Below are 25,616 nucleotides of genomic sequence, written 5' to 3' on the forward strand. Positions count from 1 at the left end.
AACTATAACACTTTCAAGTATACTTATTAATTGATACCAGTATTTATTCTCAATACATAAAGTAGCATATACGTAAAGTGTACATATTGAAATAAACTTAAAGTAGGCTACTTACATCACTTATTGCAGTATACTTTTAGGAACTAAATGTTGGCCAATTAAGTCAGGTATATTCACAAGTACAGGCTACTTGATAGTGTAGTAACTAGTAAGTAAATTAAGTACACTTTCAAGTACAGTACTTGTTAATTGATTTCCGTATTTATTCTTAATACATAAAGTAGCATTATAACGTACTTAATTAATAATAACTTAAAGTAGGCTACTTCTTTTTGTGGGGATACATGTCAATATGTTTACGATTAGCCTATATGCTAATTGTCATGCTTTCGCCAAATCTATTAGTCTTCCCAATACGGCAAACGTAAATAATTAAGCCAGACTTACTTTTAAATCCAGCTGCTTGCTCAGTTCTCTCTCTCTCTCTCTCTCTCTCTCTCTCTCTCTCTCTCTCTCTCTCTCTCTCTCTGCTGTAAGTGAATGGGGAGGAGCGCAGTGAGAAATCCTCGCAGTGTATAAGAAGTGCGGTTCTCACAAGCAGGGATTTTACACAGCAACTCAGGACGAACGAAATGAGCTGCCCCAGAGCCGCTACAAAATGCTGGATGGACACCTTCTCCTGGGATGGTTATCATTTACCATTATAGTGCATCTGATCAGCCTGCCCGGACCGAGCACGGCTTACTTCGGGTAGGCAGAAGAACTCTTCCTTAAGCTCATTCTTAATGCTTGTATGATATATGAATAGACAAAACAGAGATGTAAAATAATAAATCAATATCATGAACGAAAAAAGAGCTCCTCAATAGTATGGAGAAATGCTATTTAGTGAGGGTCTGTTCATATAACAAACAACCTGTTGCGTTTCAGTGAGAGTGATGTTCTCGTTTATACATTAAATGTTTGCATGAAGCTCCAGATGTTACTTGCACATTCATTAAATGGCACAAAACTATATCATATCAGAACGTCGTTTCTCAATTCAGTGTTGCGTTTTGAATGGCAGGTACAAGCCGGTCAGGTTGGTCTTTTTAATAGATGCTTGTAGAGGAATGAAAAAAATTAGACACGAGCAGCTCTCAACAGCTGTTAACAATAAAGCTACGAGTATCTCTAACCTGGTGGCCAAAACGTCTGTTCAGATCGCAGATAATATTTCTTCATCCAGCATAAACACTCGTTTTTTTTTTTCTTTGTTTGGCACCCCCGCTTTGCTCGCTCACTAACTTTAATAAGCGCAAGTTCAAGAATGTTGAGTTGAATTTACAGTTTCCCCAATTCCCCCTGTAAACATTCCCCTAGCATAATTTTAATTGAGGTAATTGTGATACCGCGGGAACGCCTTTGGAATGTGTTCCTCTCATGACGCGTGCATTTCTGCTTATTGATATTCTTCCATTACGCGCCTTTCAGCGGTCACACCAGAACTTCATGTTTCGAGAAACATGTGTTTAACTTTCAATCATCGTCTTTGAGCCATTGTCACTTGTATCAACAAGTTTGAAACCAGGTTTGGAGCGTAAAAGTGCTTGTGAAACACTTCTATGTATACAGTATTTAGATGGAATATAGCAGTGGACTAAATGAGTCTAGCTTTGGAACCATTCCACGGACAGGTGGGCGTTTGACATCATTATTTCTCTAATGATATCATTGTGTCCTTATTTCTCTTGGCTCAAAGTGAGCAGTGATGGAAGATTGTGTGCAAAAAGGTGTGCAAAGGAGAGGACATTGTTGGGGCAAATCAAGGGCCAGGGCGGGAGTGGCTCCCTCAGGCCCCATTGAACATTATGAAGCTGTAAACCGGTTTGTTGGGCTGCAGTGGTTGTAGATTGGGTCTAACCCCTCTTAGGAAGTCAATAAATTTAATAAATGCTGGACTGTGTTCTCATGGGTGGGATTGTACTTCATATAAAAATTTATAGTCTCCATTATTTGATCTGAGAGATTTTTATCAATCGGAACTAGCCTCTTAAGAAATATTTGCGCCTTGTTTTTCTGGCACATTAAACGGAAAGAAAAGATGTCCGATACTGAGCAGATATGCAATGTCAAGAGGCCGCATCTAATAAACGTCCCGATATTTGTAACGTTCAATTTGTCATGAGGCTAACTAGCCATTGTTCAAAACTATTCCAACTTTGCCAGTTTCAGCACTTTGACGGAAATTGCTTGTACTTCCATGTTATCGGGTCATGAAAACAAACTATAGGAAACTCATTAGCGGTGTATTCACGATGGCATTACTGGTGTCCTTTCTTATCTCGCACAGTGAGCGTTCATTTCTGAATGCTGATATGGTTGTCGCTTTCCAGATTGCTGGACTCTGTAGTCAATGAGGTGCATGGGCAGCTCTCCAAAACAGCAATACAATCGCAAATCAAACCTGCCATTTGAACCTGCCATTCACGCACGCCAGGGACAGCATGAAATCATTACCGTCTGACACACTTGCTTCATCTAACGTGCAAATAAATACCTTCCATGAGGCGTATGCTGCATCTTCTGGGCACTGATTTACTTAAATAGAGGGTCAATGTTGCATACCCAATTTCCCCAGTGCGGTGGAACATATGTGAAACCTAAACACAGTCTCTGTTTGACCTCGGTCTGCGTCTCTGAGGGTTGGGTGGGATTCCTTGCCTTGCTGAGGCGCTGCTGAAATTGTCATGCTGGCCACAAGAATGCAAATACTTAGTTTTAACCACCTCGTCCCATCCAGCCTGTTGCAGCAGGTGCCCCGTGTTTGTTTCGACGGCATCTCATTCAACAGCAGTCCCAGGTTGGTTGGTTGGGGACAAAAGTGTGGTGGCGGTGGAACAAGGAAATATGGGGGTTGCACGCTTTTTCGTCTAAGTGCGGCGCTCACCTCAAACAGCCTGAAGGGAGAAGGCAGAAGAGGTTACGTGTTGGGAAAGCATGGGGAAAATAAGACCTGAACATCCATGGAATGAGATTCTTTTGTGCCTGGCTTTGACAAGTTTATGCAGATCTCCAATGGAGGCCAGCCTGGGGTCACATGTGGGGAACTTCTGTCCTAAAAGCATACCTGAATTGAAATGAGGATAAATATTTACAGCTTTTTTGTGTGTGTGTGAGAGATGCTGGTTATTGTCAGCAAAGTGTCTAAAATCATATTAAAAGCTCTGAAGTGTCGCATTTTTAGCTCAACTAGAAGTCTTTTGGCAATTAAAAGAAACACTGGTGATAAACTTGAAATCCTTAGTCATAAAATAATTATCAGTTGATACAGTAAAATGTGTCAAATATCTTTCTAGTAGTTAATGGTTTAGCAGTAAGTTTAACTGCGACTTAAAGGGTACCTATTATGCAAAAATCACTTTTGTAAGGGGTTTAAACACAGTTGTGTGGTAACAGTCTGTGAATATAACCAGCTTCTAATGATAAAAATTGATTAATTACATTTTTTATAATCAGACTTGATTAAAAACAGCCTGCAGAAACACTTTGATTGACATTCTCCCTTTGTATGTTATCAGAAGAGGGAAAGCCCCGCCCATTAGTGATGATCTGTCCCTCATTAGCAAAGGATGCTAGTCCGGTTTTTGAATCTGCCACTATGCTGACACATAGGCATCTATATGCTTTGCCCTCTTTTGAAAGGGCAGGATCTCAGTTGAATTTAAAGCGACAGTCTCCAAAACAGCACAATTAGCATCAAAGCCTAGAAGGGGCAGTTTCAAAGAGTTATGAAACATTATTTGTGGGGTATTTTGAGCTGAAACACATATACACTCTAGGGACCCCAAGGACTTATGTTACATCTTGTAAGAAAATGGGCTAAATAGGTCCCCTTTAAGCAGGATGTAAATGGTGCAATTTTTACTGTCATATGGAAATCGATGCTCATATGGTTGTGGCTCGTACCGTATAAAAGAAGTTTTTAGCCAAGTGGCTCACAAGCTACTGATCATATTTAAACATGTGAAAAAATTTGTGAGCTTGAATTCGAATTAGTGAAGTGTGTGCAGCTGAATGAGCCAATCTGTCAATCCACCTGAAGTTGAGCAACACTGTAAAAAATCCTGGGTTCCACACAGTTCCTTCATGTTGTTCTGACACTAATCTATTAAGTTAACTTAATAGTCTTTACTAATTCAAGTGAATGGAACATTGAACAAATAAGTTCCAAAAAACTTGCAGCAACAAGCAGCAAAAGTAATTTTTTGGAGTGAATCAGGAGGATAAACTTGCTGAACAGCAAGCACTGGATGATGATAGAACAGTCAAAGATGATCATTTACAGTGGATTAGCCTTTATAGTTCATACACACATGATGACCATCCAAAGGACTTTGACATACACTCAATCATGAAGTGTACATGCACATGCAATCTTCCAGGCATCAGAATTCACACTGTATTCCCACCTTTAAGGCTGATTTATACTTCTGCGTATTTAGCCTTTGTGCGGTCACACAGCCCTCACCGTGTGTGATGCCGACTCTGATGGGCATCTCTCAAAAAATTTAACTACACGTCGCAAGGACGTGTAGCGCAAGCTCTGTGATTGGTCAGCTTGGTAGCTCTGACCAGTGTGGGCAGGACCGAAAGCCGAGCGAACCTGTTGGAGAAAGTGTTTACAAGTGTCGAGTCCCGTGAAGGAGCTCTAAATGGAAACTTTTGTTTTGTGTTTACCTTATGATTAAAGTTGTTGCACGTCTGCTGGTTCCCGCCTCTGAATGAGCCAGTTTTAGCTACTTGTACATTAAGGTAAAAAAAAACACCCACGAAGAAACTCCACACAGACAAACATAAAGCCTCACTGCCAGCTAGCGTTTTTGAAGTGTTATTTCAGAGCAACACAAACATCGCACAGAAGTATAAATGCAAGACTACGCGCAAGGGAGGCACCGTGGGTCACATCAATCACTCGACGCAGAAGTATAAATCAACCTTTAGTCTTGCATAACCAGACCTTCAAACTGATTGAAGAAGTGCTTTGCGTGTTTCCTTGTGCAAGGACTGCCCAAGTTTTGTACTGTATGGAAGCATGAAAATGCAAATGACATTATAGGTCATCATGCAGTAAAAAAGATGATTTTAAGACTATGTTCAGTTGTCATAATCCAGTCTATGCTGTGAAATTCCAGTGTTTATTTGATCCTAACAGTGTCTCACAACAGTGTTTCTTCCAGAATGCGAAAGAAAGACCGTGACACACAAGTCTCCCAGAGATCCCGTAGAACTCAACCAATGAAATGCTGACTTTGAAGCTCTCAAAGAGTTTTACATTTTGTGTGCGTTATTCATCAGACGTTCAGCCAATGGTCTGTGGGCGTGATGTCTGAGGTCGAGTCTAACCACCCCTGCACCTCTGTTTCTTGCATGTTCCAAAACCCTGCGTTGAATATGTTGGCTGCAATGGCTTGCATGTGTATGTGCATCAAAACCCCTTAAAAAGGGCTCTGCTTCTGGTATATTTCCATCTCCCAGAAGCAGGTCCGAGGCATCTACAGTGTTTTACATAGGAGAAACTAGACTCCTGACTCTCAGACCTTAGTTTGCAGATCTGCAGTGAAATCTCATGTAGTTCATCGTTCATTTTCCCCTCTGATACAGTTTAAGTAATGAACAAGTAATGTTTTGTCAGTCATCAGTAGGTATAATTTCAGTGCCTGATGTTTCCAGCAGGGGGTGCAATGACTACTGTAAAAGTGCTCTGCTCTTCAATCATCATCTGCTCCTTTATGAAACCTTAGGAGAGTGGGAAATGAGTGGCAAAAACAGATATGAGCACAGAGAGCTGTGTGACAAGGATAAAGACAGAGCAGACGTTTTTTTTCCGAAGGTATCTGTGGTCAGTTTGATCTGTTTGCAATGGCATTTTTGGCCACCGCTCATAGGAAAGCCCCTGTACGGAGGCAGTTTGCATGAGACTTCAGATTTAATCTCTCGACTAGACTTGTGCTTGGGAATGTTGATGAGAGCTGCTGCCCGAGCTGCGGTGGATCGCCTTTCAGTGCCAGAGAATAGCAGTGTCTGCAACTGAAGATCCTCACATGTGACCACTTCCTTTGCCGGCTGCATACACACCCATAATCGTATACATATTTCTCTTACGGTACCATTGTTAAGGCTTGATCGAACAGACACATCTTTTCCAACCTAACAGAAGTGTGTATGTGTGCTGGAAACGCACTTCTTCTGTAAACGCACTTCAGATTACAAACATTGGGTTTCATGACATTTCAAGTAACCACTTGAAAAACATCAATTCTTGTCTCTGTATTCCTACCGGTTTGTTTTTCCTCAATGGCTTTCTCGACAAGCTGTGAGAATGGCTTCTCCCGCAGGAGTCATCCCAACCCTGCCTTGATTATATGGTATTATTGCTCTGGGGAATGTCTTTAAATGTGTTTGGCACACTTGCATCCAAAACGGCTCAATATTCTGGTAGCACGGCTCCGACCGCAGTTTGGTGGTCTGCCTCGGTTTTTTAAGAGAGGGCGGGTCCCGCTTCTACCGTAACCCAATCAGCTGTGTGTTTTGCAGATATGTAGGTTGAAGTTGGAAATGCCGTGATGGGCATTGCAGACAGGAGGAAAACCGGAAAGCCAGTATGGAATCCGAATAGCTTTCGGTGGTCAAGGATTGATGAAATGACGTTAATTAGTGGCACTACTCTGTCATGTGTTTTCCGTCTCCCACCACAGACCATTTTCCTCCACATAGGGCCTTTGGGTGGACTGCGGGCCAAAATGATCAGTGACTACAGCCAAGATTAGATGGCTGAAAAACCATAAGATGACTGTAAAAACCCTGAGCTATGAACCATACATGCACATTTGGCTGGGTGTTGATCTCAAAACAGCACGTACCTTCAAAGGGTGCGTCCAATGTGCTTGCGTCAAACTAGGGGTTTTTAGGATGCTACAGCTGCTTACGTTGGTGTGTGTTATGTGAAGAAACAAAGATATTATTTCTCAGATTTGAGCTCCATCCTTAAACACACTGGTATGTTCTTTTCAAGCAGAACATATAGGTGGTCTCTGAAATCGTCCCTCATTCACTATTCCCTAAATTAAACCACTACTATACTATCCTTATATAGTCAGTAAATGAAAATGAGTGAGCACTGAGGGAACCTGAAGGGATGCCACTTTGATTGTTTTTCTGATTAAAAACCCTTGGGTCATAGGTCTCAAACTCAATTCCTGGAGGGCCGCAGCTCTGCACAGTTTTGCTCCTTTCCCTAAGAGGGAAGAAATCACTTTCCCGAACTCTCGCATTCAATCTGCCCAGTTGGTGGAATGAACTCCCTAACTACATCAGAACAGCAGAGTCACTTGCTGTCTTCAAGAAACGACTAAAAACTCAACTATTTAGTCTCCACTTTCCCTCATAATCTGTAACTGCCTCTCTGGCTATACAACTAACTGTACTCTCTCTCTCTCTCTCAAAAAAAAAAAAATCTAATGCTTTGCTTCTTAGACTTTACACACCTGAAACTTGTCTATAGCACTTGTTCACTGCTGCTCTTATAGTTGTGTAAATTGCTTCCTTGTCCTCATTTGTAAGTCGCTTTGGATAAAAGCATCTGCTAAATGACTAAATGTAAATGTAATACACTGCTCCTCATATCTATTCAAAAGTAGTATTGCCATTAAAACTAGATTTTATCCATAATGCAAATATCATTAACATACAACTAATTAACATTATATTACTAGCATTGATGTTGTTATTGTTACAACTTAAAAGTTCACAGCTGACCTTGCTAGCTAGCTAACCCATCGCAATATTGCGTATTCCACTATTGGACAGTGTTGCCATTTGGTAACGCATACATTTGGTCAATTTACAAGAAACTAATTTGATTAAACATTTTTTTTTTTGTTGTGAATATGTCTCAACTTACAGGAGGTGATGTTTCAGATGTTTTTGTGGATCTGACATAATTTGATCCTTTGTTTTTATTGACTCTACATTTGCATTCAGCAACTACTCACAATAAACGCCAGTCTGTCAGAATTCACGCTACAGAAAAACACTGCATGTCATGTGACTTAACCAAAGCACATCATTGGCTACTCTAAGGTCTTCTCTTTCCAACAAAAAAAAATTAATGTTGGTCTTTAAGAAACAGTGGCAGGGAAATAAACATAAGTATCATGTTGTCATACGGTGACATCGTGCAGTAGAGGGTTAAATCGGACATCAGTCGAGCTTGTAAAAGACACACTTATTGTAGCTTTAACTGTAATGTATGAATTGTTGAAAAAGATAGATATAAATAACTATAACTAATGTACCCTTAGAATAAAAGCTTGCATTTTAGGATTAAATAGTTCTGTAAAATGCATTTCGCTCTTTGGTTCCTCTAAGTAACTCAAAGTATACTTATCCATACCATAGTCTCTAATATGTGGGAAAAGTCATGCAATTTCAGTCAGCAGCAAAATATAAATAACTGGAACTAGCTTAGCCAGCATTTAAAGATTAATTGGTTCCATTAAAGGCATTTTGGTCTCCTCTTGGAAATGAAGATGATCGATGTGCCATGGATGCTGTGTCATTATATTGTCATGCAGCTTTTCAATAAAAACCATAAGTGCTACGTTACTGACACTGTTACCTCACTGCAAAAAGGTCGCTGGTTCGAGTCGCTGGACTAGTTGGCATTTCTTTGTAGCTTGGATTTCCTACGGGTGCTTCGGTTTCCCCCACAGTCCAAACACATGCGCTACAAGTGAATTGGATGAACTAAAAATCAGCCGTAGTGTATCAGTGTGTGTGTGAATGAGTGTATAGGTGTTTCCCAGTGCTGGATTGCGGCTGGAAGGGCATCCGCTGCATCAAACATATGCCAGAATAGTTGGTGGTTTATTCCGCTGTGGCGGCTCCTGATAATCAGGGACTAAGCCAAAAGAAAATGAATGTTTGAATGGATGTTGACAGGTATGGTACAAACACCTCATTTAAAGTCTATGCTTGCATGCTTTTAGAAAGGGCTTTCAGTGGGAGCCCAAATAAGAGAGTATAGCAGCTCTCGTACCTGTCACTGGGTGCTGGGCTTCTCAGTGCCATGGTGTGAGGTCGATACTGTAGGTAGAGTCATGTGGAGCTCTGTGGCGCACCCATGCAGTGCCAGTCACACACTTACCATCGCTGAGCAGCTGACCCGTGTCGAGCTCCACGATTAAACCTCTTACTAATACTAACCACACGCACGGTACTGTATGCACCAGTGTGTGTCCTACTCTATTACATTTAGAGTCTTATCTAGGATATTGTTGCTTGTTAATATCTCCAATACTGAGATCTCTGAGGTCTCCAGATGAGTTAATCTTGGAAAATACGCTTTGTTTTACAGGATGTGGACTTGTTTGGGTTGTATAAGGCAACTACATGGGTTAAGGTTAGGTTCAGGGGTAGGTTTGGGGATAGTGATTAGTTATTACCCGGTTTATCTAATGGCTATGATTAGTAGAGTATGTTCATGTCTAACCGGACTGTAAAATAAGCTGTTGCCAACACAATTTCTGTGAAAAGCTATGGCTAACAATTTCAGAAATATATTAATTAGTTAGTTTAGGCTTGTTATGTATGCTTAATGTAGTTTATAATGCCATTATCATTTATCTTTGTATTATTAATAATATTTTTCAGGGGTTTTCACCTTTACTGATAGGACATTGGAGATTTACAGACAGGAAAGTGTGTTGATCAGAGATAGGGGAAGGATCGGCAAATCGAGCCGGGAATCGAACTCAGGTCACCACACTAACCACTAGGCTATTGATGCCGACATGTTAAATTCTTGTTGAGAGAAAAAAATATATTAAAGTGAGGGAAGTGAGTGTTCATTGATAATATAAATCAGTGTTTACATTCTTTCCTGAATATTATAGTAAAACAATGCATTTTTGACTTTTTTGTCAATATTATAATACTCTACAGTAATGTGTTCATTCCTTGATAACTAAAAGAGCACTGGTGGACTACAGGACAAGTTTCTTTACAAATATGATATAAAATATATATTGTTTTCTCTTCAGAAACCGTCAAATCGTCACAATTTTTCATTTTTAGCCGATTATTGGTGTGTAAATGCATGTTAAAATATGACAATAAGTATAACAGCTAGACATGGGCCGGTATAAGATTCTGATGGTATGATAACCTTGGATAAAAATATCATGGTTTCACGGTATCAAAGTATTGTTATTACTGCTCTGAAATATTTTCTTTTTAAATGTCTGGGTAACAAACAAAAACTTTTCCCCCTTTGAACACATTATATTTTATTTTTTGAAAGATTTATGATATTTTGGAGCAGTAAACATGTCAAGCTGAATAATTCAAACGAATCATTGACTTCTGCTGTCTTCATTTGTTTCAAAAACACTGATTTCTTTACAATTTAAAACGACATCTTTGGATATTTTTTCTGCTGGAGATACTGTTGTCCTAAAAAACAAACAAAAAAAGTAAATAAAAAAATCTTACACACACCTTAGGAATGATATTACAGAAAATTCTGGCGGTTTTAAAACCTTGACTTTTCCAAACCGCGGTATACCTTGAAAACAGCTATCGTCCCATGCTTAATGACAGCAGTTTACAATAAAGCATCATTTAATTAAGAAAAAAAAAATCTGAATCTTACTAGGACAGCATATTGTAGTTCCCACACATCGGATTTATTCTAGGCAGTTCACTCATGCTTGCATGTTTTTGGACTGGCTTTCGGAAATTCATGCCACCTCAGGGAAAACTGTTCATTCACTACTAACTGAGCCTGCCGTGCCACCCTCATGCTTGGGTATTAAACTGAAAACTATTAAATTTGTTAAATGCTTAACCTGTCCCGCACCATTTGTGCTGTGGGCATGACTGATACCTCAAATCATGTGTCTTGTTGAGGAAAGATGTATTACTACTTTGAACACTAGAAACCTGAGACTATAAAATAATAATAAAAAAAGGTGGAGGTCGGCTTTCTGGACTGCAGACAAAAACCAACCGGAGCACTCTGAAAACCAAACAGCATTACATGAAAGTGCTAGAAGACATCAATGGTTTAGAAAAAATCTCAATCGTGCACATATCAAGATGATGTTTTTTTTTTTTTGCATTGTATACGCTGGACAATGCCAAAATGCTCTCAGTCTTGCCTCAAAAACTGACTTTTTTTCTTTGAATACTAGAAACCTGAGACATTTCTAGGGACTATAAAATAATAATAAAAAAAGTGGAGGTTTGCTTTCTAGACTGCAGACTGAAACCAACTGGAGCACTCTAGAAACCAAACAGCATTACCTGAAAGCGCTAGAAGATATTAACTGTCTAGAAATAAATCTCAATCATGCATATATCATGGTGATGTTTTTTTTTTTGCATTGTATACGCTGGACAATGGCAAAATAATCCGAGTCTTATTTCAACAACTGACATTTTTTCTTTGAATAATAGAAACCTGAAACATTTCTAGGGACTATAAAATAATAATAAAAAAATGTGAAGGTCGGCTTTCTGGACTGCAGACTGAAACCAACTGGAGCACTCTAGAAACCAAACAGCATTACATGAAAGCGCTAGAAGACATCAATGGTCTAGAAATAAATCTCAATTATGCATATATCATGGTGATGATTTTTTTTGCATTGTATACGCTGGACAATGCCAAAAAGCTCTCAATCTTACGTCAACAATTGATTTTTTTTTCTTTGAATACTAGAAACCTGAAACTATTTTAGGGACTATAAAATAATAATTTAAAAAAATGTGAAGGTCGGCTTTCTGGACTGCAGACTCAAACCAACTTGAGCACTCTAGAAACCAAACAGCATTACATGAAAGCGCTAGAAATCATCAATGGTCTAAAAATAAATCTCAATTATGCACAAATCATGGTGATGATTTTTTTTTTTGCATCGTATACGCTGGACAATGCCAAAATGCGCTCAATCTTATCTCAATAACTCACTTTTTTTTGAATACTAGAAACCTGAGACTATTCGGGACTATAAAATAATAATAAAAAAATGCGGAGGTCGGCTTTTTAGACTGCGAACTGAAACCAACTGGAGCACTCTAGAAACCAAACAGCATTACCTGAAAGTGCTAGAAGACATCAATGGTCAAAAAATAAATCTCAATCATATTTTTTTGCATTGTATACGCTGGACAATGCCAAAATGCTCTCAATCTTACGTCAACAATTGACTTTTTTTTTTTTGAACACTAGAAACCTGAGACTATTCTAGGGACTATAAAATAATAATAACAAAACGTGGAGGTTTGCTTTCTGGACTGCAGACTGAAACCAACTGGAGCACTTTAGAAACCAAACAGCATTACATGAAAGCGCTAGAAGACAACAATGGTCTAGAAATAAATCTCAGTTATGCACAAATCATCGTGATGATTTTTTTTGCATTGTACACGCTGGACAATGCCAAAACGCTCTCAATCTTATCTCAACAACGGACATTTTTTTTCTAAACAAGCTTTAGTTGATCATTAAAACAACTGAGAAATCCTGTAACGCTTCCTTATGGGATGTGCTTGGTAGGTATTGTCCATTAACTTTTCCTTTGGATATTACTCCTGGTTACAGCTGTAGTAGGCTAGCAACTCTGTTAATGATTTTAAGTACATTCTCATGTGACCTTGCCAAACAAAATATTAGTGCCGATTGAATAAACATCCCATCCTCACCCATCTGGCCGCCCTAGCACATGGAAAACGCTTCTCTTTTTGTGAAATGCTTTAAACCTTTTGGAGCATCTATCCGTGTCCGATTGATTTTATTTTTTAGCCATCCTGCTTGTGCGCATATCTGCAGCCTCCCTGTGGGTGTTTCAGACAAATTTACAACATGGTATTTCTCAACCTCTCAGCCATTGTGCCAGTTGACTGGTGTTGGGAATCCAGATTAGCCACAGCCCACAGTGACTGGAAATGGTCGTGGTGACTTTTTCTCATCCCGTTTTTGCGTCACTCAACGGTTGTCCCGTCCTCTCCTTGCTATTCGGGAGAGTTTTGTTATTGCGAGGCAGACCTTTTGCGGATAAATTCATGCTGTAAATCAGTCTACTTTTTTTGTGAAGCCATACAAATGTACTTCAACACACCTTTGACTGCAGTTTGTTGATGAAATGAACACTAGGGGGCAGTACAATGAAAGCAGCTTTTATTCCTCTTTTCACACTAGTGATATTTAAAGGGACAACTATCGATGAATTAAGGAGTATTCTTGTGCAATTCGTTGCAAAACACCAAATAAATTCCACAACAAAACACAGTCTATGATTTGTAATTGAATACATTTACGTCACATCTAACTCCATATGGACATGCTTTCTGGTGTGGTCAGTTTGCTCAGTAGCTTAGTTTGTACAGTGTTGTATTTGTGATGCAAAGCACTTGTGTTTGTGGTGGCAATGGACTTTCTTCTTACATTTGCTTTAGAAAACACTATTGGTTGGCTTTAGAAAACACTATCGGTTGGGTTTAGGGAAGGGTTTAGGTCAGTGGTTCTCTTGGGCTGCTTCCGAAATTGGCTACTACTCAGTAGGTACTGCATTTCAATTTTAATTTAGTACTGGACTATTAGAAAAGTACGTTCTATACAGTATGAACGTGAGCAGCATGAATGGAACTCGGACATACTACGTCCACCATTTTGTCATGATCACATGACCTACCCATGTCAGTTGCATCGCTTCACTGCCATTCATGAATTCTCCATCATGGGATATCGTAGCGTTCATCAGATGTGCACTTCAGAATCTCGCTGGAAGTAGAAAGTCATCCGGGTACTTCTTTTATACTGTTTTTAGAATTCTATGACTTCAGACATACTAATCGGCTCACATACTGTTTTTAATGTACTGTAAAGTATGAAAGTATGCAATTTCGGATGCAGCCTTGGTGATCTGACTAGCTCTGCCTTTTTTATGGAGGTGGAAGGATTTATATCTGAAACTTGCAACAAAAAATACCCCAAGTTTTAGGGTAATCTCTAGTACACATGTGTCAATTAGAAGGCCCGCGGGCCAAATGTGGCCCGTCAGAACATTTAATCAGCCCCAACAACAAGTTTTGGTAATGAAGTTCAAGTGGCCCGCTTTAAACATTAGGTCTGTGACCATTACAATATTGAGACGCAGGTGGTGCTGTTGCACTTCACCCTGCTCTCTAATTTAGACGTTAGCATAACGTTACACTAAATGTAAACAAGGGAAAATATTTCTGGGACTAGCATAATGGTAAAAAAACGCAAAATGGACAGAGAATATTGACAATTTCAACCATGGAGGGAAACATTTATTCATATATTTATTCATATATTACAAGTGTCCTTTGAAGCAAAATAATAGAAATAATACAATTTATTACCATTTATTTTTTATATAGACTACCATTTATCTAATAGCCCACTAATAAATATTTTGCTTTAATTTTGTTTCTCTCTGAAATCCTCATCATTTCATGATCAGGTTGCTTTTTTAAAGCTAAAAGAATAAGTTTAATAATACAATATCAGAAGCCATCTGTTGCTTGTTACAATGTTGTATATCAGTTGTTGGCTTTTTGTGTTATTATCAGTTTTTCTGAATATGAAATGGTTTTTAAAGTAGACTACTGTTCTATGCTAGCCTACTGTACTGTTTTATGCTTATATTGGTTAGAGACCTTCATGTTTTGATAGAGAAAAAAGCTGCTGTGACACAAATGTGGTCCAAAATAAAATTAAATGTAAAACCTTGCTATTTTGATAAATGTGGTTTAATGAAGTGTAAGAGATGTTACACAGTCGTTAATACACTTTTATTTTCTCCAATAAATAATTTTTTAAGAATGTGCATGTACGGCCCCTGACTTTATTTACAACACTCAGTGCGGCCCATACCAAGTTTTGATTTGACACCCCAGCTCTAGTAGATTTGTCATCTGAAACGTGTAAAGAAATGTACCCAGAGCAATGTATTTTACATTTAGCAAAAAATGTGGTCCGAGGCACATATTTCCAATCAGCCTGGGTTAAAAACAAAAGCATTGAGAAACAAAACATGCAGATTCTGAGATGCAGATAACTTTATTAAACTTTTTTAAGACTTTACTAAATAACTTATAACTAGGGTCTGCAGACATTTTTTGCTATTTCTGCGCAGAATTGTGTAAAAAATCTATGCAATATAAAATATAATAATATATAACTATATAATTTTGGAAGTATCGCATCTAAAAACTTAATATATGAAATAAAATATAATAAATTTTTAACTTTTATTTAATATTAACAATACAAATCCATCTACATTCACTTATTTGGTAAACAAAGCAAGTCTCTTATATGTCTACTAAAAGACAGAAATTCTAGTGCACACTGTATTGTAAATAAATCATATGAACATTCTCATATTTGTAAATAATATTACTGAAATTAATTTAAAAACTGAATAAATATAGATTTACACACATTTACACAAGTAAATAAATAGACTCTACTATTGGCTGAAAATCTGTGGAAATCTGCGGATTTCTGCGCGCGCAGATTCCGTATTGCCTACGTATAACCCTATAATATCATTTGAATATTAAAAAAAACAATAAGCCCACACATAGAATGTATATACTTGCATAACTTGAATTCTGGAGTTATTCAAACAGCATTCCAATAGGCTTCATCACGCAATGAATGCTTTTGCATTTTTAAAGGGATAGTTCACCCAAAACTGAATATTCAGTCATCATTTACTCACCGTTCACTTGTTCCAAACCTTTCTGTTAAACTATAAAAGAAGACCCTGCTGAAAAATCCAGCTTAAACCAGTCTAGGCTGGTTGGCTGGTTTTAGCTGGTCGACCAGCCTGGTTTTAGAGGGGTTTTGGCCATTTCCAGGCTGGTTTCCAGCTATTTCCAGCCTGGTCTTAGCTGGTCAGGCTGGAAAAGGACCAGCTAAAAAGGACCAGGTTGACCAGCCTGGTTTAAGCTGGACATAGCTGGTTTTGGTTGGTCAAGCTGGTTTTAGCTGGTCATTTTCCAGCTTGACCAGTTAAGACCAGGCTGGAAATGGCTGGAAACCAGCCTGGAAATGGTCAAAACCCCTCTAAAACCAGGCTGGTCGACCAGCTAAAACCAGCCAACCAGCCTAGGCTGGTTTAAGCTGTTTTTTTCAGTAGGGGATATATTGAAGAAAGTTAAAAACTTGTAACCACTGACTTCCTTAGTAGGAAAAACAAATGCTATAGAAAATCAGTAGTTGTTCAGAATGTCTTCATTTGCGTTCAACAGAAAGAAGAGACTCTAAAAGGTTTGAAACCACTTCAGGCTAAGTAAATAGTCACACTTTTCTTGCTAATAAATAAAGCCTACAACTCAATATAGTACACAACACCTGTAGACTTAGCACTCCTTCACAGCCACCGCTGATTCAAAAACTCCAACAAATAAACACATCCAGCACGTCTTTACCATATATCCACCTGTCAAATGCTAATCAGCAGCAATCGCTAACCTGCCACGCTAACCGCACCCCACAGGTAAACATTAGCTTTAGCGTGATCATTATGAAGGGAGTCATTAGGATTTTGGCTGCCACACGCGTGGGTGGAAAGATGTAAAACAGGCTGCCACTGCTGCTTGGCTGGATCTGCCACTATTGCATAGCTAAATGCTAAATGCTAGATGGGACAGGCAATTCAGTCTGAAATGCATGCATTCTTCTACCTGTGAAGTAGGAGGTTATTTGGCTACACTTTATTTGGCCCCATTTGATATTAGGTGGACTTAACTACTATGCACTTGCATCAAAAAATAAGTACACTGTGTTTATAATGTATTGCAGAACACTTCTGGTGCTCTTGAAGTGGGATACGGGTCAGGTTAAGGGCAGATTTGGTGCTATGGGTAGGTTTAAGGGTGGGTTAAAGTGTATGGGATGGTCAACAGTGTAATTAAAGATGTAATTACACGCAGGTATTTAATCAATCGTAAGTACAATGTTAAAACATGTATTTACACAGTAAGTACAATGTAACAAATGATTCAATTCAGTGTAAGTACAGTACATATTAATTAAGGCCACCTAATATAAAGTGGGACCCTTTATTTTAAGTATTCACCATGTTGTCTCATTGACACAGTGAGCTGTTTTTTTAGTGGAGGCAGTGATTTTCAAGCCCTTTTGTCCCTCAAGGACGTGTCTGACAACAGATTCAAGTCAAACACAGTCAAGGTTGGAGGTCAGAAATTCGTTTCGCTGACACTGAGCAGATATTGAGCTTTTAACGTTTGCTTGCTATTAGGGTTGCATGACATTGGAAAAATCTGATATTGCGATATATTGTTTTCCAGCAATGTATACCACATAGGAACATTCTGAAAACGTAGCCCTATATACATTTCTGGAGATCGCGAATTATGAAGCCAGAATTACGTATAGCTTTAAAACGAAATGATGCTTTTCCTTTTCGCGTTTACCAGCTGAACGCTTACCTCTGTGTGGACGGCTTTACCGCTGTTATTCGTTTGTCCAGCGGCTCACCGCGTAGGTCGGTGGGCTTGAGACGCAGAGGAATTGACCACGATGACCGAGTCCGGCGAACAACGGTTCCAGAAAGCAGGTAAGACAAAAACAAATGCCAAAAGATAAAATAAACAAGTAAATAACAGGGTGAGAATGTGGTAAAATCAGAAAATGTGGTAAAAATCGGGGCTTTTTTTCTGGATTTGCTTTTGAAAACACTGTCGGTTGGGTTTAGGGAATTTTGGTGAATTCGCGAAAACAAAAACAGTAAAAAACGTACCTCCTGGGATGTATTTGGCGCTCTCCAGAAATGTATGCCAGGGTACGTTTTCAGAATGTGCCTGTGTTAAATATATATTGCAATATGAAAACAATTTTACCAGATGGCTTGAATACCTCTGTTTTACGTTTGCACAATTATGAATTGCGTTTTGGATTTGTGTATTTACAAATTGCGTTTTGAATTTTACGAATTGCATTTTAAATTTACAATTGTCTTTTGAATTACGAATTGTGTTTGTGTTTTACGAATTGTGTTTGTGTTTTTTACGAATTGTCTTTTGAATTACGAATTGTGTTTGTGTTTTTACGAATTGTGTTTGTGTTTTTACGAATTGTGTTTGTGTTTTTATGAATTGTGTTTTGAATTACGAATTGTGTTTTGTGTATTTAGTAATTGTTTTGAATTTAAGGAAAGTCTTAACAGTATTCAGGTAATGTTCATTATATAAACAATTATATCCAATTCATATTTTTACACCTCCAAACGTCATTATCCTCCAAATTATTCTGTCCGAATGTTTTAAACTCGCTTGAAATGCGTAATTGAAATAATCACAGAGCCTAAAAACACATGCAAAGGATAAATTTTCACTCTATTCAACTTTAAAGTGAATCTACAAATGCTTTACTTGTCTATTTTTTATATATATTTAGACTATAAATAAGACAAAAACTCAAAGATAGTGGCTTCTGGTCAACACCAATTCAAACTCAACCTTGCACATCCCGGATATCGATGCTGAAACAGCTCTACATGCCATCTTTTCGATATCTGTAAACATTCATTGCGACGTGTGAAATGTTATTGAAGCATCTTGAAACACTCCGTCTGAACCATCATCATGGACTGACATTAAATCCGTCTTGCGACACATCTGTTGAGATTTGGCTACGCTCGCGTTGTTTTTGTCCAGAGTTGCGAAGACGAAATTTTCAAGCCAAGACAGAAATGCGAATAGGTTGTTGTTTGACTTGTGCGAGTAACTCACACTTTTGCACACATCTGTCTTTGTTTTGGGTTACTGTGGTAGACAGCTGGGGGGGGGGGGGGGGTGTCTGAGAAAAGGCTTTGTTTGGGGTCAACAGCTGGGGGGAATGATTGGCATGCATTTGAAGTAATTGGGGACCCTGACCTGCCAGCCGGGAGACCACACAATCAGCAAGTCCAAACGTGTCGAAAGAAAATTCGCTTAGTCTAGGTTGAGAATGGTTAATGGTCTGCGTGCACAGCTTCATGTGTGTGTGTAAGGGGACTTTTTTTGTGTGTGTGTATGATTGGAGCAAAAGCAGTTACTATGGAGCCAGATCAGTCACATTTGCAAAAATAAAACTCATACATGCACAGCACAATTCACAATTACAAAATCCACTTCGTAAATTCAAAACACAATTCATAAATACGCAAATGCAATTAGTAATTTCAAAACAATTCCTAAATACACAAAGCACAATTCGTAAATTCAAAACACAATTCATAAATGCACAAATTCAATTCGTAAAATTTAAACCAAATGTGTGAATTCACAAGTAAAAATCATGAATATTTGGCCAAATGAATTGGATGTGTGCGTTTATGAATTGTATTTTGAATTTATGCATTGTGTTTTGAGTATTTATAAATTGTGTCTTGAATTTACGAATTATGATTTGAATTTACAAATTGGATTTTTGTATTTATGAATTTTTTTTGAATTTACAAATTGTCTTTTGGGTATTTAGGAATTGCAGTTTGAATTTACGAATTGCGCTTTGGGTATTTACGAATTGCGTTTTGAATTTACGAATTGTGTTTTGTGTAATTATAAATTGTGTTTTGAATTTACGATTTGTGTTTTGAATTTTCCAGTTGGGTTTGTGTTGTTACGAATTGCGTTTTGAATTTACGATTTGTGTTTTGAATTTTCCAATTGGGTTTGTGTTGTTACGAATTGCGTTTTGAATTTACGATTTGTGTTTTGTGTAATTATAAATTGTGTTTTGAATTTACGATTTGTGTTTTGAATTTTCCAGTTGGGTTTGTGTTGTTACGAATTGCGTTTTGAATTTACGATTTGTGTTTTGAATTTTCCAATTGGGTTTGTGTTGTTACGAATTGCGTTTTGAATTTACGATTTGTGTTTTGAATTTTCCAATTGGGTTTGTGTTGTTACGAATTGCGTTTTGAATTTCTGAATTGTGTTTTGTGTATTTATGAATGGTGTTTTGAATTTGCTAATTGTGTTTTAAATTTACGAATTGTTTTTGTGCTTTTACGAATTGCGGTTTGAATTTACAAATTGTGTTGTGGGTATTTACGAATTGCATTTTAAATTTATGAATTGTGTTTTGTGTAATTATAAATTGCGTTTCGAATTTACTAATTGGATTTGCATATTCATGAATTGTGTTTTAAATGTACAAATTGTGTTTTGTGTATTTAGAAATAATTTTGAATTTACTAATTGGATCTGCGCATTTATGAATTGTGTTTTGAATTTACAAATTAAATTTTGTAAATGTTAATTGTGTATGAATTTTATTTTGTAAATTTATTATTTCTGAGACTAATCTGGCTCCATAGTTACAGTGTGTGTGGATAAAACAACAGGCGAATAGATAGAGAAAATACATGACAGTATTTAAAGCGATAGCTCGCCCAAAAATGAATGAACTCATCATTTATTCTCCTTCATAAAGTTAAACATTTTTACGACTTTCTTGAACACAAAAGAAAGAGGATATATTGATGAATGACGATTGCTGGCATCCATTGACTTCCATAGTATACTGTAAAAAATGCTGGGCTCCACTGAATCGATTTGTCTAGGGACAACATGAAGGAATTAAGTTATTAGTTTTGACAAATTTAATTTGATTAAACATAAACAATTAAGTTGTCCCCCCAATATACTCAATAATTGTGTCGTTTCAGCTCATTTTAAATAAGCAAACATAATTTTTTGAGTGTAGGAAAACAAAAACTATTGAAGTCAATGGGTGCCAGCTAACAGCATTCTTCAAAATATCTTCTTTTGTGACTGAACATAAAATAATTAAGTTCTCCCTAATCAATGTTAAGAATTGTTTAATTTTAGCTCATTTTGAATAAGTAATTTGGACAAGCAGTGTAAATGTAAATAATGACAGAATTTTCAGTTTTATGCGAACTATCCCCTTAATAGTGGCATTTCAAGTGCACAACAATACATGCACATGTTAAGTACCCTAGATTCCAAAAGTACCCCTTAGCACAAGATATAATAATCTATTTTATACAATTATAGATTTTGTTTAATGTTATGTAATGCGATTAAAGGTCGATTAAAGTATTACAAAGCACTTAATAAACTTTTGCATACAATTTTTGCTGCATTCTTTCTGTTTTAAGGCATACAATAGCTTTTTGTGTGCGACAGGAAAATCTTTCTGCTTTCTGAGTGCAGTCATACTGTAGCTCATTCAAAAGATAAATGAGAACTTAGCACGATTGTTTACAAGTCAATGGCATTTTACGTTTGCAAAAGACACTTCTTAAGTTGACAGTTGTTCAATTTGTTTAGGATTTGAGCATTGTGACAGAAAAGAACAGTGATGAAGGTTGTGTGTTTGATTGATCTATTCCTCACTAACTAAGCCATTGTTTAGCATTGGAAGACTGCACTTTTGATTGTTTTATTTGTTTAGAGTTTTTTCAAAACACCATTGGCAGATTCTTTTGCTTGTTTTAAGGAATTAGCAGATTTTTTAATTATTATTTCTGAAAACAAGGCGAATTCTGGTATTGTGTATTTAGAAAATGCTTCTTTATTTAAGAAATTTGAGATATTTGGAGTAGAAACATGACAAAAACTCTAAGGCTGAGTTTCAATCTGCACCCTAGCTCCCTATCAATAAGTCGTATGCATGAATTCGTGCACTAGTAAGGGCACTGATGAGCCCTTTGATCATTTGATCATTGATCATATGACCATTAAACACCCTACTGAAAAAAACAGCTTAAAACAGCCTAGGCTGGTTGGCTGGTTTTAGCTGGTTGACCAGGCTGGTTTTAGAGGGGTTTTGGCCACTTCCAGGCTGGTTTCCACTTCTTAGCTGGTCAGGCTGGAAAATGACCAGCTAAAATCAGCTAAAACCAGCCTGGTTGACCAGCCTGGTTTAAGCTGGACATAGCTGGTTTTGGCTGGGCTCCCAGCCTGGCTAGGCTGGTCAAACTGATTTTAGCTGGTCATCTCCCAGCCTGACCAGCTAAGACCAGGCTGGAAATGGCTGGAAACCAGCCTGGAAGTTGCCAAAACCCCTCTAAAACCAGCCTGGTCAACCAGCTAAAACCAGCCAACCAGCCTGGGCTGGTTTAAGCTGTTTTTTCAGTAGGGCAATTATAAATGTTTGCAAGAAATTTCTTAACCTATATCTGGCTATGTTCGTTTAGGTTAAAAATAATGTATTCTTTTTATAAAAAAACGTTGATTTGGGTCATGCGATTGATATTTTGCACTTCCAAACTTTCGTTAAGGGCGCATAGCGTGTATCGATGCGCACAGATTTTCACAGTGCATTGTGGAACTTTTCATGGTGCGAACGTTTCAGTGCACTGGAAGAATCTTGCAATTGAGAAAGCACTTAAAATAGCTGGCAACCTGATCAGTGCACTGAACAAGATTGTTGATTGAGATGCACCCTAAGTAAGAAAAGCATTTGTGTGTGTGTGTGTGTGTGTGTGTGCTGCACATCACCAGCAGGTACAACAGTGGTGACCAGGGCAATGTTTGTATATATATTTGTCAATAAATAAAGGTTTAAATGAGCATTTCATACAAACATTTTAGAGAAAATGTCAGACAGGTGGGCCTTTAAAACGTGATCATAGAAAGAAGTGAAAAAGGTTGAGAATCCCTGCATTATAGGACGATCTCTGTTCTGTGGACTTTTGATGGTGAATATTCAACTTTACAGTTTGACAAAGTGACTTTATTGAAATTATATAGAGAAAAAATATGTTTAGTGATTGGTCTGCAGGAACAGATCTTGAAAATAAGAAAATATGCCATAGATATAATATAAAAATACAACACATAAACTGTATTTCATGCAGTGGACATGAAGAGCTTACCGTTCACAGCAGATTTAGTTCACAAATTACAAAGGATATATACAATAAATATACAAAGGAACTATTAGTGCTCAGAGAATTAAGACGCAGTGTTTGGAGGGGGGTGTATTTTTTAGAGTTAGAAGAGTGTTTCTACAGGTGGTTTGTCGAACCCACTCACCTGTGTGAAGCACACTTTATTAATGCACAGTGTTTGTTTTATTTTTTTTAATATGGAATGATTGTAGGAAAGTGGTGAAAATGTGGAAAACTGGTGCAAGTGTCGGTTAAAGTGTCAGAGAGATTGTTTTCTGCAGGTGGTTTGTCAAGCCCACTCACCTGTGTGAGGCACACTCAGAATTATATATTGTTTTTAGGTTGTTGTGTAGTGAGGTGGTTTTGGTCACATGGGTGACGGGTGATACACTGTTGTTGCATATTCGAATAAGTGACGATTTCTCCAGTTCAAACTGAGGAATGATATCTATTTATGAAATGTAGCCATGTGAAATGTTTGCAATTTATGCTGTGCAATGTCACGAGTTCAAGTACAAGAAAAGTTCCCCAAATAAAAAAATCCTCGGAAACTGGAACAAAGTTTTTTATGTCATTATCACATATTAAAATTGTTTATATGTGTGATAGTGTATCTTAAATGTGTAAGGAACCAAGGGGAGTAAATGTTTTATTATGCCTCTTTTTACAAGTTTCAGCTCAAAGTACCACACAAATAATATTTTGTAACTCTTTGAAACTGCCTTATTTGATCCTAATTGTGCCGTTTTAGTGGCTGTCGCTTTAAATTCAAATGAGATTGTGCTCTTTTCAGAAGAGGGCGGAGCTACAGAGGCCTATGTGTCAGCATAGAGGCAGATTCAGAACAAAACTAATGTCCTATGCAAATGAGGGAGAAATGGATTCTAATGGGCGGGACTTTCCCCCTCTGATGACACGTGGACAAAGCGATAATGTCGATCAAAGTGTTTCTGAAGACTGTAATTATAAAGTGCGAGTAATTAAAATAGAATTAATACATTTTTACCATTAGAAGCTGCTCATTTTGACATATTGTCACCAAACAACTGTGTTCAAACACCTTATAAAAGTGATTTTTGCACAATAGGTACCCTTTAAGTACACTTACGTGGTCTTCTATTTCTATATTGTATTATATTATATGTTATGAAAGGTCACGGCAGTGAGGTAAGCAGCCGATAAACAAGCTCCTCTTGAACTTTAGTGCAGATCTCCCTATCTCAAAGTGTCAGGATTTTGAGCGTGATTAGTTACGCCGTGTCTCTTCACATCTGTTTTCTATAATCTCTCTCTCCCATACTACCATCGACATCGGTTTTTAATGTTATCCACTGACCTTTCCGCTCCCGCCAGACACTTTCCTTTTCCCCAAGAGGTCTCTCTTCTTCTGACATCACGTTGTTCACCAGCCAAACGATTGCATAGCACACATGCAACACTCACCGTTATGGTGCACAGGAAGATTTGTTTAACAGGAAGGTCATGATCTTGAGCTTCAGTATGGAATGTCACTCATTTGTCATGTAGCAGACGGCAGGGATTGAGGATAGCAGGGTCTAAACGCCAAACTGTAGATTAACACACAATAGCCTTGAGGGGGAGATTTTTTTATATGGACAAAACCAGTCATAAGTGTTTTTATTAAGTCAGCTGAATATAAAGTAGGTTTTCTTTAGGATTTCTTAGGCCCCGTTTACACGAAGTGAAGTTTACTTATAAACTAATTTTGAGAGGATCACGTGTTTATGATTGCTTGCAGCCGGTCCCGCATTATTCAATATATGATTCACCAATCAGACGATTCCTAAGCCACTATAAATACCCTCAGTTCCATATGACAGCCATCTTCGTTTTGAAGAACCCCCCCCTTCCACCCCTTCTCCTCCTCCTTTCCTAGATGGGTGGCATGGTGGCCCAGTTGTTAGCACTGTTGCCTCACAGCAAGAACGTCACTGGTTCTAGTCCCTACCAAGCCAGTTGACATTTCTGTGCCTGAGTTTATACGTTCTCCCCGTGCTCACGTGGGTTTGCCCCGGGTTTCGCGGTTTCCTCCCACCATCCAAAAACATGCAACTTAAGTTAATTGACTAATCCAAATCGGCACCGTAGACAGTAATCTCTTAAGAGCAATCACTATCTGTTCATTAGCTACTACAGCAGGGGAGTTCTCCAGATCTACCTGAGCTCAAACTCCCCTCTCGCCTTGCAAACGGGAGGGAGCCCCGGTCTCGAGGATCTTATGAACTCAGGGCTCTCTCTCGTGACAGCCAAACAAGCTTTATAATAAATCACCAGCTAAGTGTGAACTCTTGAATATGTTTTAGTTTTAAAATGCTAAAGTTTTGCCACGATTACGTCTTCCATCCACACTACCGTCGAGCGCCGAAAACGGAGCTTTTTGTAAACACTGAAGAGGCCGTTTTCATTCTAAGGGAGTACTCACACTATGTACAGTTGCCTTGAACCAGGGTAAGGCTGAAGCACGCTTGTCCCCCCTCTTGTCTCCCCCGATGGCCTGCACTCACATTGCATTCGAGCCTGAGCACGCTTACATCATCGATGATGTTCAGTTTAAGAAGCGCTCTCGCTCAGCACAGTGGAGATTTCTTTAGTTATATCGTTTTAGTCGCTTGAGACTAAATAAACGGCAACGCAGTGGTGCAGGAG

The 25,616-nt window shown here is 38.1% G+C and overlaps 1 protein-coding gene across 1 annotated transcript in view; it reads left to right on the forward strand.

Annotated features, from left to right (window-relative positions):
• The first annotated feature begins 584 nt into the window (after positions 1–584).
• The window catches only part of wnt9a (wingless-type MMTV integration site family, member 9A), a 65,809-nt gene continuing 40,777 nt past the window's right edge, over positions 585–25,616 (forward strand). Inside the window, exon 1 of the mRNA XM_056471002.1 lies at positions 585–750. Within this exon, the coding sequence (XP_056326977.1) occupies positions 659–750 (92 nt within the window). The 5' untranslated portion in view covers positions 585–658. The remainder of the gene's footprint in view (positions 751–25,616) is intronic.

The sequence above is a fragment of the Danio aesculapii genome, chromosome 2, assembly GCF_903798145.1.
Source record: "Danio aesculapii chromosome 2, fDanAes4.1, whole genome shotgun sequence".
Lineage (NCBI taxonomy): Eukaryota > Metazoa > Chordata > Actinopteri > Cypriniformes > Danionidae > Danio > Danio aesculapii.